General features: G+C 54.1%; 1 protein-coding gene across 1 annotated transcript; it reads right to left on the reverse strand.

The window, feature by feature from the left end:
• Positions 1-30: 30 nt before the first annotated feature.
• On the reverse strand, positions 31-14,083 carry LOC126001013 (basic proline-rich protein-like). The gene is made up of 9 exons (XM_049768186.1): positions 14,055-14,083; positions 13,411-13,679; positions 11,719-13,304; positions 11,508-11,653; positions 11,207-11,298; positions 3,235-3,291; positions 3,014-3,137; positions 2,134-2,185; positions 31-69 (listed from the first exon to the last, which is right to left on the reverse strand). Exons 1-9 carry the CDS (start codon positions 14,081-14,083, stop codon positions 31-33), a joined length of 2,394 nt encoding a protein of 797 aa, XP_049624143.1.
• Between the last annotated feature and the right edge of the window lie 458 nt (positions 14,084-14,541).

Below are 14,541 nucleotides of genomic sequence, written 5' to 3' on the forward strand. Positions count from 1 at the left end.
CCGGTAGGCCAGAGCTTTGGCCTGCCCATCTCAGGTGGACCCAGGGGGTGCTGGGTGCTGCCTTGAAGCCTGGAAAGGAAAAGGAAAGGAAGAGGCGCCCATACACTCACTCCCAGCTCCTTCCCCCAACCCCTCTGCTCTCTTCTCTCCCCAAAACCAGGCTGCCTGGTGTCTGGATGTTGTCCCAGCTGTGAGCAACTGATTCCTGATTTGGTCTCAGCCTCTGACCGGTAGTTTGTTATGGCAACCCACGCCACAAACACAACCCGGGTGAAATGAAATTCAACTGCAGCAAATTGAATTAAATTTAAAAAATGCTCCCTGATAGGGGCTGGAGTGATAGCACAGCAAAGAAGAGTGGTTGCCTTGCCAGTGGCTGATCCACTCCCAGGTTTGATCCCTGGCATCCCATGTGGTCCCAGAGCCTACCAGGAGCAATTTCTGAGTGCAGAGCCAGGAGGAGTAATCTCTGAGCACTGCCGCCGCATGGTGTGTACCACCCCCAAAAATACTCCCTTTGTCCCAGGGCTTAGGCACTCTGTGGGGCTACGGGATTAGACTCAGTTCACTCCAAGAAGCCTTGAGCATAGCAGAGTTATCTTCCTGGATTCTGTGTGGGGCATGTTGGTGGGCAACAAAATGGTTGAAGATGGGATGCCAGGGTCCCTGTTCCCAAAACGCAGTAGGTACCCAATTAACCCATCGGCACTGGTGTGTCACCTTCAACTACTTACACCTTGATATCCCATCACATTGTCCAACAGAAATGGTCTTTATTGCCTATATAATATATGCCTATATAATATATGTAGGTTTTTGGGTCACACCCGGTGACGCTCAGGAGTTACTCCTGTCTCTGCACTCAGAAATCGCTCCTGGCTTGGGGGACTGTTGTATATGAAAATATTTCCTTAAGATTATCCTTTGCCTGTTGTCCCACATTGACCTTCCAGGTGGGAGCGCTGTTGAGAGCCGAATAAATAGCTTGGGTGCCAGGCGTTTGGGGTCTTTTGCCAGGGGTGGCTGGCTGGCTCTAGGTGTGTTTTGGAGCTAGCAGCAGGCTGACAAAGGGCTCTCTTCACCTAACCTTTTACCCCTGAACCCTCCTGTCTGTGTGGATTATTTGCTGCGGATTAATATTAGCAAGATCTCCCCCCAAAGGGGGACAAAGGGATGGGAATCAATCTCTTATTCTGGGAGCTCTTTGTGGATTCACAAACAGCCCATAAAGGAGTAAATGGGACCCAACAGGGGGACCATATGGGAAGGCGGGGGGGGGGGGGGGGGGGTTGAACCGTGGTCTGTCCTAGGTTAGTGCGTGCAAGGCATATGCCCTACTGCCTGTATCACCGCTCTGGCCCCTACCACCAATATTTTATGTCACATCTGAGGGGCCAGAGAAGCCTATTTGCCTTGCATGCAGCTGACCCAGGTTCACACCCTGGCATCACTAATGGTCCCATGAACCCTGCCCAGGAGTGGCCTCTTGAGCACAGAACCAGGAATAAGCTCCAAGCACCACCAGGCGTGACTCCTCTACCCCCTCACCCCCAATCATATTACACTTTAGTTTGAGGCCATATGACAAAACAGAACAGTTTTAATAAAGCCACCAGAGGGCAAGAAACAAATTGCAGAATTACCATGTTTAGGATGGCTGGTAAGACTCTTGCCTTGCAAGCCCCCTTCTTCAGGAGTAAGCCCTGAGCAAGCACCATTAGGTGTGGCCCAATACTAAAGAGAGACAGAGACAAGGAGAGAGACAGAAAGATATGAAACTGTGCCTTGAACAACTGCTGAGTTATTTATTAGAGGCAAGAAACTCCCACGATGGGTTTGTATCACATAAGAGACCCATCTTTGTGTTTTTGCTTTTTTTTTTTTTTTTTTGGTTTTTGGGCCACACCCTGTGCCGCTCAGGGGTTACTCCTGGCTATGAGCTCAGAAGTTGCTCCTGGCTTCTTGGGGGACCATATGGGACACCGGGGGATCGAACCGCGGTCCGTCCTAGGCTAGCGCAGGCAAGGCAGGCACCTTACCTCCAGCGCCACCGCCTGGCCCCATTGTTTCTATACTTTGTTTTGTTTTTTGGCTTTGGGAGCTGTTGTTTTCATATAAATTAAACAGTCCTACTGTGGTGGGGATGGTGAGGCCTTTCTCGGCTGGGTCCGAAGGCCGCAGGGTGCTGTAGAGAAATTCCCAAAGCAGTCAGATGAAGTTCCAGGAGCCAGCCCGCTTTGCTTCACTGTCCTCACCTAACATAACCATTTCCTCACATGGCTTCTATGTTAGCCTTTTCCAAGCAGCCACTCTCTGCTCCCTCTCTGGCTCTCTCTGCTTCTGGCTCCCTTTCAGCTGCTTCTCCAGGCTTCCATGCTGACTGACTCCCCTTGCTGCTGCTACTGCTGCTGCTGCTTTGCTGCGCTGAATCTGATGCTGAGTCCTTTGCTGACTCGAACTCTCCTTCTCAGCCTCTTTCTCCCTCCACTCAGCCTCCTCTACCTGCCCATTCCAGGTGCGGGCAGTTCCGATCATTCAGGTGGGATCAATAAAAAGTTGGGGGAGGGGTTACCCACCGGTGGCCTCACCTGGGGGTGTTCAGGGCTTACTCCTGGCAGGGCTCAGGGGACCTTGTGGGAAGCTGGGGAGCAAACCTGGGTCAGCCTCCTGCAAGCCAAACACCCTCCCTGCTGCACTATCCCTCCAATCCACTCTGAAAGGAAGCCCGATGTAGCAAACTGTGACCATGTGGTCGAGCCTCAGTTTCCTTGTCTGTGAATGAGCATGACATGGCTCTGCAGAGCCAATAAATGCCCCCTTAGACTCTCAGAGCCAGTTTTTTTAGCCTCCTGCCTATGGAGAAAAGGAGCTTCATTCAGTTTCAAGCTGGAGGTGAGGGGTGGGGCTTCTTAGCACCATCGGCATCCCTGTCCTCTGTCCACTGGGTGGCAGGAGCACTCTCCAGCGGCAGCCATCAAGATGCCTGCAGACTTTGCCCATCAGCCCTGCCCACCCTGGGGTCTGCTGGCACTGAGTTGCTGGCACTGGGTGCCTCTTGCCTGGGCCTTTGTTGTTAGTGATTAACAGGGTTCCCTGCAGGCGGAAGACGGAGGCCCCGCTTGGCCACGGCAGCTGCGCTCTGAACAGAGGCAGAAGCAGGAACAAGGTCTATTTCTTCAATAATGACATTTATGGGGATGAATGAGCCCTTTGGGTGCCAAGATTCGAGCTTACGTTCTGCTAAGTCTTCAGTGAAGCACCGCCTGGAAAGTCTTGTAGCTAGACGGGGTCCTGCGGGAGTTGTCATAGGTGACTCCAGGCTGGTGGGATCTTTCTCTAAAACTAGGATCTAGGGGTCAGGGTGATAGTATGGTGGGTAGGGTGTTTGCCTTGCATGCTATCGACCCGGGTTAGATCCCCAGCGACCCATAGGGTCCCCCAAGCCTACTGGGAGTGATTTTTGAGTGCAGAGCCAGGAGTAATTCTTCAGTGCTGCTGGGTGTGGTCCCCCCCAAAAGAAGGAAGGGAGGAAGGAAGGGAGGAAGGGAGGGAGGGAGGGAGGGAGGGAGGAAGGAAGGAAGGAAGGAAGGAAGGAAGGAAGGAAGGAAGGAAGGAAGGAAGGAAGGAAGGAAGGAAGGAAGGAAGGAAGGAAGGAAGGAAGGAAAAATGGGCAGTCCACCAAAGCAGGAGCTGACATAGAAATTCAAAATGTAGGGGCCGGAGAGATAGCACAGCGGCGTTTGCCTTTCAAGCAGCCGATTCAGGACCTAAGGTGGTTGGTTCGAATCCCGGCATCCCATATGGTCCCCCGTGCCTGCCAGGAGCTATTTCTGAGCAGATAGCCAGGCGTAACCCCTGAGCACCGCCAGGTATGCCCCAAAAAACAAAACAAAACAAAAAAATTCAAATGTAGGCCAGAGGGATAATATAGTGCAGGGTGGCGAATAAATTCTACACAAAGTGCCAAAATTTTAAACTGTGAGAGTCAGAGAGCCACACCATACAGTGACCTGCCAAAACAGACACTCACACAAAAGCATATAATATATTATATAATATATACTATATATATAATATATTATATAATATATATACTATATATATAATACAGTGACCTGCCAAAACAAACACTGACACAAAAGCATATAATATATAAAATATATATAATATATAATAATATATTAAACACATATTGCATTTTGCCATTTTGAGTGAGGGTAAAAATCCTATTCGCCACCCCTGGCATAGTGGGTAGAGAATTTGCCTTGTATGTGGTCAACTGAATTTGACCCTTGACATCTCATATGCCCCTGAGCACCACTGGGAGTGATTGATGAGCACAGAGTTAGGAGTAACCCTTGAGCATTGCCAGGTGTTCCCCTGCCCCCCAATATCAAAACAAAGTGAAATAAAACTAACTTTGAGCACCAAACTGAGAGTAGGTCATGAACACAGCCACATGTGGCCCCTCATAAAGAAATAGAACTGTTTGAGAAAAGAAGAAATCAACACAGGGGCCAGAGAGATAGCATGGAGGTAAGGCGTTTGCCTTTCATACAGAAGGTCATTGATTTGAATCCCGGCATCCCATATGGTCCCCTGAACCTGCCAGGAGCGATTTCTGAGTGTGGAGCCAGGAGTAACCCCTGAGCGCTGCCAGTTTGACCCAAAAACCAAAAAAAAAAAGAAGAAGAAGAAGAAATCAACACAAATGCATCACTGTGGAATTTTTAAATAGTTTTTAGTAAATAGTTTTACTATTTTAAATTAGTTTTGGGTTAGACACCTTTGGTCATACCTCTTGGTTCTCAGGGCATATTCCTGGTTCTCTGCTCTAGATAAAACAAAACCAAAAACATGACAAATAAAGCCAGGCCAATCTCATCTCAGTCTGTGGTTTTGTATAAAGGATGTGACGCAAAATCCCTCAATCTAAAAGCATTTGCGGTGCATGATGGACGGGTCCGAATTCTCATACTGGCAATACTCAAGAGACCATACAGGGTGCCAGGTAGCAAACCTGATTGAGTAGTGTGCAAAGCAGGCTTCTAACCACTGTGTTTATGGACCCCATCTGTCACTATGATTTAAGATTTCCACACTTTTCTCAAAAATGGAAACACTTGGCAGAAACTCACTGACCAAAAGATCTGATTGAGATTTATAGGACATTGTTGACTGACAAGTGAATCCTCTTCCTTTTCAACTACCTACAAATCATACACGAAATAGGCTGCTATCTGGAACCATAGAACATGCTTCAACAGGGGCTGGAGTGCTTGCACAGCGGGGAGGGTATTGGCCTTTAATAGATCAGACCCAATCTGGATCCCCTAGCATCACATATTATCCCCAAGCTTGTCAAGAGCAAATTTCTTTTTTTCTTTTTGTTTTCGGGTCACACCCAGTGGCATTCAGGGTTACTTCTAGGTCTGCACTCAGAAATTACTCCTGGCAGGCTCAGGGGACCCTATGGGATGTCAAGGATCTAACCTGGGTCATCAGTGTGCAAGGCAAACACCCTATCTCTGTGTTATCACTATGGCCCCTGAACACAGAGCCAGGAATATCTCCTGAGATGTCCTCCGAGGTCTGCCCCCCCCCCCCCCCGTAAATAAACCCACTCATTGTGAAGTTGCCTCATGCACCACACTTCCACCCCCAGTTAGACTGTCTGAAGAAGCAGGTAGGGTAGCCACGAAGGATTAACAAACCAGCCCAGTCAGGAAGGAATCATGGAGTCAGTTTGTTTCTTGCCTCAGGGCATCTCTGAGCAGAACTGCCAGAACTGCTCTTTCTTTATTAACCCAGTACAAAAATCAACCAAGGGAGCAGGGTGGAGTAAGATCCAGGAGTACTTTTACATATCAAAGGCAGAGGTTTAAGGGAAAGAGAAAAATGGGGGAAAGCCTTTGTTTTGGGTTAATAGCCGGGTGTCATCTTACATCCCTCAATTAGGGGTCTTGCTCACTGAGATTACTCTGAGGGCTTCCCTTTAATATCATTATCATTTGTTAATGCTTCCAGGGGGCTGATGCTCTTGACTTTCAGGTTGCCCTGGCAACCCAAGACCTATGTGCCCACTTGCTAAGAAGAGAAACTAGAAAAGAAAAAGGGTTCGTTCCCATGGCACTAAGTAAGGCAGGGCTTACTATTCCTTCTTTTTACTGGTTCCTGCCTGTTGGTGGATTTGGGTTATTGTTTTTTTGGTTTGATTTTTTTTTTCCTTTTGATCCAAATCCAGCAGTGCTCCTGGCTCTGCACTCCTGGAAGGCTCAGGGGGGTCCTATGGGATGCCTGAGACCCGGGTTGGGCATATGCATGGCAAACATCCTATCCACTTAGCTGTAGCTTCTGCCCATGCGGGAGGATTTGGAATCACTCAATTTTCTCCTCATTCACTTCCCTCTGGTTCATCTATGGTCAGGAAGATCACTTCCAGAATCACCAGCCTTGAAGAAAGCGAGAGAAGATTCTTAGCCCCTGAGTTGAATCAGGAGCCCAGCCTGCATGTCTAGGGCTGTGTTGGTTTAAGAATAATGGTTGGAAAAAAAAAAAAAAGAATAATGGTTGGAAAGAAAAAAAGAATAATGGTTGATGGGCCAGAGAGATAGCACAGCGGTAGGTTGTTTGCCTTGCATGCAGCCGATACAGGACACATAGAGTGGTTTGAATCCCGGCATCCCATGGTCCCCCAGGTCTGCCAGGAGTGATTTCTGAGTGTAGAGTCAGGGGTAACCCCTGAGTACCGCCAGGTGTGACTCCCACCCCAGAAAAAAAGGAATGATGGTTGAGGTTGAAGCAAGAGATAGAACAGTGGAGAGAGCACTGGCCTTGCATGCAGTTGACCCTGATACCCCCAAGGGTCCCATGAGCACCTCCAGGAGTGATCCCTGAGCACAGAGCCATGAGTAACCCCTGGGTTACTCGGGTGTGGCCCAAAAACCAAAAAGTAAGATAAAATTAAAGCCATATCTGGGTGTGGTCTCCAAAATTAAAAGAAGCAAACAAGTGTGGGAGCTCTAGTCACTGCAACAACGAAAGGAAAGGGAAGGAAAGAGAATGACCACCCCTCTCCCCAAATAAACACAAAGAGACTTAAATAAAGGGTCCAGCTCAAGCATAAGTACAGTTCCTTCTGATACCACTTGGCTTCCTCAGCACTGTCTGGCACAGCCTGGGTGGCCTGGAGCAATGTAGGGCGTGTTCCAGGAACTGACTCAGAGGACCCGGCACAACTTTTGAGTGCCTGGATTGATCCTGGCACTAGGCACCCTGAGCACTGCTGGGAATGACCCTCGAGCACTGGGAGTTGCTCCGAATGCTTGTGGAGCTCAATTTTATCACACACACACACACACACACACACACACACAGACACACACCCCTAAGTAAACAACAGCAAAAGAGTTTAAATGAAACAACAACAGCAGCAACAATATACAGAGTGCTTGGGGAAACAGCCTCCTCCCAGCCAGGGCTCAAGGGGAAGTGAAAGCTGGTCCCAGCAAGACTCCACCCAGCAGAGCAAACCTGATGGTTCAATAGTTGGAGCAACAGGGCCACCGTGGTGATGTTCTGGGGACCTTGAGGTGCTGGGGATCGGACTTAAAGCCACTGCATGGGAGGTAACAAGCTTTGGGGGTATATTCTCTAACTCAAACTCCTGTATCTTTTTTTTTTATTTTATCTTATTTTTGGGGTTTTGGGCCACACTCAGTGGTGCTCAGGGGTTACTACTGGCTCTGCACTCCAAATCGCTCCTGGAAGGCTTGGGGGACCATATGGGATGCCAGGAATCCAACCCAGGTTGGTCCTGGATAGGCTGTGTGCAAGGCAAACACCTTACCCGTGTGCTATTCTTCTGGCCCTCGAATCTTTTGTTGTTGTCGTTGTTGTTTTCCTCGAATCTTTTTTAATTTTAATTTTTAAATAAAAGTTTGAGAGAAAAAAATAAATAAAAATTTGAGAGGGGCAAGAGTGATGCACAGTAGGTAGGGTGTTTACCTTGCATGCAGGTGACCTAGCTTTGATCCCCAGCATCCCATACGGTCTCCAGAGTCTTCCAGAAGTGATTTCTGAGTGAGTGCAGATCCAGGAGTAACCCCTGAGTGTCACTGGATATGGCCCCAAAACAAAACAATAAAAAAAGATTTTTTGGCTTTCCGGTGACACCTGGATGTGCTCAGGGGTTACTCCAGGCTCTGTGCTCAGGAGTCATTCCTGGTGGTGCTCAGGGGACTCTATGGGATACCAGGAATCAAACCTGGGTAGGCTGTGTGCAAAGCAAACTTCCTATCTGCCCAAAGTGTCACATCATTTGATTGAATCCTCCTTGGGGGTGAGGGAGGGAGGGGGGAGGGAGAGAAAAGGAGGGAGAAAGGGAGAGAGGAGAGAGGGGGAGGGAGGGAGAGAAAAGGAGGGAGAGAAAGGGAAGGAGAGAGGGGGAGAGGGAGAGGGAGAGGAAGGGAGAGGAAGAAAGAGAGAGAGGGAGGGAGAGGGAGAAAGAGAGAGGGAGGGAGGGTGAGAAAAGGAGGGAGAGAAAAGGAGGGAGAGAAAGGGAAGGAGAGGGGGAGAGGGAGAGGGAAAGAGGGAGGGAGAGAGAGGAAGAGAGGAAGGGAAAGAGGGAGAGAGTCAGAAGGAGAGGAAGAGAAAGAGAGAAGGAGGGAGAGACAGAAGGAGAGAAAGGGTGAGAGGGGGGCCAGAGAGATAGTATGGAGGTAAGGCATTTGCCTTGCATGCAGAAGGTTGGTGGTTCAAACCCCGGCATCCCATATGGTCCTCTGAGCCTGCCAGTAGCGACTTCTGAACATAGAGCCAGGAGTAACCCCTGAGCGCTGCCGGGGGTGACCCAAAAACCAAAAACCAAAAAAAAGAAAGGGGGGGGTGAGAGAAGGAGAGTGGGAGGGAGAGGGGGAGGGGGAGAGAGGAAGAGGGAGGGAGGGAGAGAGAGAGAAGGAGAGAGAGAAAGGGAGGAGAAGAGCTCAGAAAGGGGAAATATCTTGTGGAAGATCACAGAGCTGGGAAGGAAGAAGAGGAAGGGAAATGGAAGGCCAAGTCTGCCTGAATCCAAAGTCCATGCTTTTTCTCTCTGTGTCACTCTGACACACATTTTTAGGAGATGACTAACTGGCTAGGCATGCAGCGAGGGCGGGAGGTTTGGTCAGGTGCTGGGAACCTAGGCCGCACTTGGAGTTTCTCTGATGGGTGAGACAAAGAACAGTTCATAGGAGCCGGAGTGATAGCAGTAAGGCGTTCGCCTTGCACGCAGCCGACCCTGGTTTGATCCCAGGATCCCATATGGTCCCCCGAGCCTGGCGGGAATAATTTCTGCACGCAGAGCTAGGAGGAACCCCTGATCGCCACTGGGTGTAGCCCCCCCCCCCCAAACAAATGGCCAAGTTTGAGCTGGTTTCCCCCACTGTCTGGAGGGCCTATGAGCGCTGGACTTAAGAGTAGTCCCTGAGCAGTGTTAGTCACCCTGTCCCAAACCCAAATAGAAAAAGAAGTCTGTTGGGGGTGGGGAGGCAGAAAGATAGTAGAAGGAGAAAGGTGCTAGCCTTGCATGCTTTTTGCTAACCCAGGATGGACCTGGGTTTGATTCCTGGCATCCAATATGGTCCCCCACTAAGCCTGCCAGGAGCAATTTCTGAGTGAAGAACCAGAATAACCCGGGTGTGCCCACCTTCCCCAAATAAAACTTGCTTTTTGTTGCCTGGAGAGAAGTCAACAGGCTAATAACATGCTTTGCCTATGGGAGGCCTGGGTTTGAGTCTCAGTACCTCATGGCCCCTTGAGCACTATTGGAAAAGATTCCCAAGCACCGAACTGGTAGTTGCCTTTGGTCACGTTTAAGTGTACCACTTAAACGTTTTGTTTGTTTGGTTTTGTTTTGGGGGTCACACCGAGTGATGCTTAGGGGTTACTTAGGAATTACTCCTGGCAGTGCTCTTGGGATCATCTGGGATGCTCAGGATCGAACATAGGTCAGCTGCATGCCAAGCAAGCACCCTACTTACTACACTGTCTCTTTAGGTCCCCAACATGGTTTTAAGGTATGACTGTGGAGGGCAGAGTGTCAGGTTTTACACTATGATGAATAAACATTTGGAAACTTGGTTTCTGAAGAGTACAGGCAACTTAATTTCCAAGTCCATTTCAACATACATTATTCACATATTTTGGGGGAGGCACCCCAATACTATTTGGCAGTAGGGGGTGGCATATGAGAGTGGGGCTCTGGGCATGGTTTGCAAGCGGATGTTCTTGTTTTCTCAGCTCTCGCTCCCTCCTCAACCTTCGTTTTCCTAAAACCACTCAAAACTCAGTGCCTTTGTTTCACTCAGGCAGGAATTGTGGGTAGGGGAGAGAAAACTTGCCCCAACCTTCCTGGCTTCTGGCTGAAGAATCCAATGAAGATCGGACTGATTAGGATGAGAAAAACAACTTTTTTTTTTTTTTTGTAGGGGGAAGCTCAGAGAGGTAGGAAGTTGCTGAGGAAGGAAGTTTAAATGACATAAAGATAGATATCCACCAAAAAGATCTCCTGGGGAGTGGACAGACAGATGGACACTCACATGACGAAGAAGGGGTGTGATTCACAGGACAAAGAGCAGGTGACAGGGAACATTTGCTCTGAGATCATTTTTTTTCTTCCACATAGAATGAATTTTCCATATAAAGTCAGGGAGTGGTCAAGGTTTCTTGTGTGTTTCCAGGGATCTAAACTAGAATAAGAAAATTCCAAAGGCCAAAGTGGCTTGCTTGTTTTTATGTTGTTGTTGTTGTGTGTTTGTGTATTTGTTTTGGGGCCACACGCAGCAGTGCTCAGGGGTCATTCCTGGCAGCGCTTGGGAGGCCATTGAACCCGGGCTGGCACTGTTCGAAGCAAGTACCCTATCCACTGTATATTTTTCAACTCATTGAAATAGGGTGGCAAGGCCTGTTGGACCCTTCTGTCTGCAAGGGCAACTTGAGGGCCCTGGAAACTCATCATGGCAGGTAACTCAGGCAGATAACCTGCCCAGGGCCTAAGTAAAGTGCGGGTGGGTGGGACCCTTCCAGGAATCACCATCATCCATGTTTTACTGATAAAGCGACTCTGAGCAGTATAATTTGCCGCGATAACTGCCTGGATTCAGGAGGACATCTAAGCATCTAAGGTCGATACTTCCAATGCACAGCCCTCTCCCAACCCGAGCCGCACCTGCAAAGATCCGTGAGGTGGGTGAATCGACGGCATTTTTCTCCAGCCCCGCAGACAGGCTGGAATTAGGCCCAGTTTCCTCAATGCTCCATCTTGCATAAGGGAGAGGGGTTATTGAACAAGAACCCTTGCTGCTACAGATGGGGGAAATCCAGGCCAGAAAAGCCCCCGCATGACAAGTGCCCCGGGACTCTGAGACCCCAGCAGAGCTGGTAGTGGTAGGAGTGGGAGGGGGCTGCCTTGTTTGAGGCCAAGGCAAGAGGAGGGACTTGGGTCAGGAAACAGAAAGGGGGCGCCGTACGGGGTGTCACCCCAGAGTTGGGAGCAGGACAGCCGCAAGGGGAGGTCAAGGCAGAAGAGGGCGTGGCTAGTGGGCCATGAGCGGGGCTCCGGATGGGGGAGCGGGGTTTGGAACGTTTCCGCCTTTAACCGGGCAGTGGGCGGGCCCTGTAGAAGCCATGGGGGCGTGGCTTTGAGAGTCGGGGGCGGGCTCTGGGACGCCTCTCATGGACGGTGGGCGGGCCTTGTAGGCGCCGTGGGGCGTGGCTGTGAGAACCGGGGGCGGGCCCTGGGGAATCTCCTCCCTTCGCCGGGCGGGGGCGGGCCTTCGAGGAGCGGGGCGGGGTTTGGGTGGCGCCGAAGACGTGAGGGCGGAGACCCGAGCGAGGGCCGCGGGCTTTAGACGTGCTGGGCTGGGCGGGGCGAGGGCGGGGCCGAGAGTCTTGTACGCGCCGACGTGGGGCTCTGAAGGCGGCTCCGGGTCTCTGATGCGTGGCGGGGCGGGGCGGGGCGGGGCGGGCGGCGAAAGGCCCGGGCTCGAAGAACCAACCCCGCGCCGGGTTCGGAGGAGGCGAGGGCTTCGCTCGGGCCCGGGGGGCGTGGCCTTCGGCGGGCGGGGCGGCGCCTTGCTCTTCCTCCTCCTCTTCCTCCTCCTCCCGCCGTCCGGGCCGCCGCCGCCACGACCCGACCCGGTCGGCTGCAGACCCCGGCGCGACCGGCGGGGGCGCGCGCGCGGCGGGCCGGGCCGGGCCGGGCCGGGGCGTCACCCGGAAGTGGGCGTACCCGGCGCGCTGATTGGCTACGGCGCGGCGCGGGGGCGGGGCCGCGGCGGCGGCGGCGGCGGCGGCGGCGCCGGGAGCCAGAGGCGAGGCAGAGGCAGAGGCAGAGGCCGGGGCCGGGGGCCGGGGGCCGAGGCAGAGCGGGCGGGCGGCGGCGGCAGCAGCGGTCGGAGGCTCGGAGCGCCGCGCTCGGTCTGGTCCGCAGCTCCCGGGGACGTCGGCGCGCGCGCAGCAGCTGGGCCCGGTGAGCCGCGCGCGGGGCGGGGCGGGCCCCTCGGTGACAGCAGCCGGCGCGGTCGGCGGGGCCGGGCGGGCGAGGGCCGGGAAGCCCGCCCGAGGCCGGAACTGGCCGGGCGCCGGGGCCGGGGCCGGGGCGCGGGCGCCGGGAGCGGGCGGAGGAGGAGGAGGAGGAGGAGGGCGAAGGCTCCTTCCTGCGCGGTCGGGGCCTGGAGTGGAGGCAGCCCGCAGCCCGCAACTGCAGCCCGGAGGCGCGAGGCGGGGCCCGGGCCGGAGCCGCTCCCCGGGGCCGCGGGGCGCGGGGCCGAGCCGAGGCCGGGCAGGTGGGTCGGCTGCCTTCCCGGCCGCGGGGGCGGGAGAGCCTGTGGGCGCGCCCCGGGGGTCGGGCCGGCCGAGGGAGCGGCGCGGCGCGGCGCGGCGCGCTCCGGCCTCGTGGCCGCCCGCCCTGCCCGGGTCCGCCCCGCGCGCCGCGGGCTGAGGCGAAGCGAGGCGCCCACCGCGGCGGAGCGCCCTGCGAACCCCGGAGACGCTCGCTCGCTCGCTGGCGGAGGAGAGCCGCGCCGGGTGGGTCCCTGGGGAGCGAGCGAGCGAGCGAGCGAGCGCTTGGGCTCTTCCCGGCCGGCCGGACGGCCGCGGGAGAGGAAGGCAGGGCGGGGCGGGGCGCGGCGGGCGCGGGCGCGGCTTTGGGAATCTTGAGCCGAAAAGACGAGACGAGGCCCCGTCCGCCCGCCCGCCCGCCCGCCCGCGCCGTCCTCGTCTCCCGCCCGGGTCTCGCGCCCAGCCGTCCCCGTCACACTCGGTCCCTCCATGGGATAATGCGGCTCATTGTCCTCACCCGGCGGGGCTCGCCTGTCCTCTCGGCCCCGCGCCGCGCCTCGCCTCGCCTCCCCTCGCTCCGCCTCGCCTCGCCTCGCCTCTGCCGGGCGGGGAGACGGAAGCGAAGCGCGATCGCGATGAAGGAAGGAGCAGCCTGGGCTTTGTGTCCTGTGTCCGGCGGAGGAGAGGCGGAGAGACCCCCGCACGCAGGTCTCTCTTTGCCTTGCCGAAAGGGGAGACCGGCCTCCCTGGACCGAGCCCGTGCCTCTCCTCTCGGACGTCGGCGGAAAGCCGCCCCGGGGAAGGGGCTTGGGGGGAAGCGGGGACTCTGGGCCCGCCCCGAGTGCGGGGCGATGGGAAGGCTGCGACCGGGAACGGCGGGTCGAGTCGGAGGAAGCCTCCCAGCCAGGGTTCCGTGGGAGGTGACAGCCGTGCGTGTGTGTGTGTCTGTGCGTGTGTGTGTGTGTCTGTGCGTGTGTGTGTCTGTGTGTGTGGCGCGCGCGCAGAAGACGAAGCTGCGATGGGCGGAAAGGTCAGGCACGCTCCTCGGGCCTCGCCCCAATGTGTCCTGTGTCTGGCCTGTGTTCCTTGGAGTCTGTCTGTGTGGTAGGGCTCACCCAAGCCTGACAGATCTTATTTTTGGTGTTTGATTGTTGGGGGTGGGTGGGTGGGTGGGTGGGTGGGACGAACTGGTGGGCGGCTCCCGGCAGTATTGGAACAGACTGAGGCCCCAGTACCTGCGAGCCGCGTCTACCTGTCGGGCCATTTCAAGCTCACATCTTTTCCCGGTAAAACCTGATGACATTTTCTGATTTTCCTTTTGCTTCCTTTGGGGGGCCACACCCAGCGGTGTTCCAGGGCTCTTTCCCAGTGGGGCTGTGCTCTGGGGACCACGTGTTGTCGTGCACCTGTCAAGTCGCTTGCCTTTTTCCACTCACCTTTTCCGAGCTAATTAGTACAAGCGCCCTTCATTGTGTCCACCCTGACCCCTCGAATGACTTATGTCAAACTCTGGCTAATAAAAGTGCAGGGAAAGCAGCTGAGAGGAGAAGCTTCGCTGTCTCAATAAGATCCAACCTCTGGCCAAAGTGCACCTATTCCCGTGACTGTCTGGTTTTGTGGTCGAAACTGCAGATGAGACCCCACCATCATGTACAGGCCTAGAGAGTGAACTGGTGTTTGCTGCCTGCAAGACAAACACCCACCTGCTGTACTGTCTCTCCA

This window comes from Suncus etruscus, chromosome 2, assembly GCF_024139225.1.
Source record: "Suncus etruscus isolate mSunEtr1 chromosome 2, mSunEtr1.pri.cur, whole genome shotgun sequence".
Taxonomy (NCBI): domain Eukaryota; kingdom Metazoa; phylum Chordata; class Mammalia; order Eulipotyphla; family Soricidae; genus Suncus; species Suncus etruscus.

Excerpts from the sequence above, each read along its gene's own strand:
- LOC126001013 (XM_049768186.1), bottom strand. The coding sequence starts at position 14,083 with ATGGCCCGACAGGTAGACGCGGCTCGCAG. Across the intron at positions 11,654-11,718 it reads GCCTACAAGGCCCGCCCACC|GGCCCGCCCACTGCCCGGTT; the intron begins GTCCATGAGAGG and ends TGGCTTCTACAG. Across the intron at positions 2,186-3,013 it reads CAGTGCCAGCAGACCCCAGG|CACCCTGCGGCCTTCGGACC; the intron begins GTGGGCAGGGCT and ends ATTTCTCTACAG.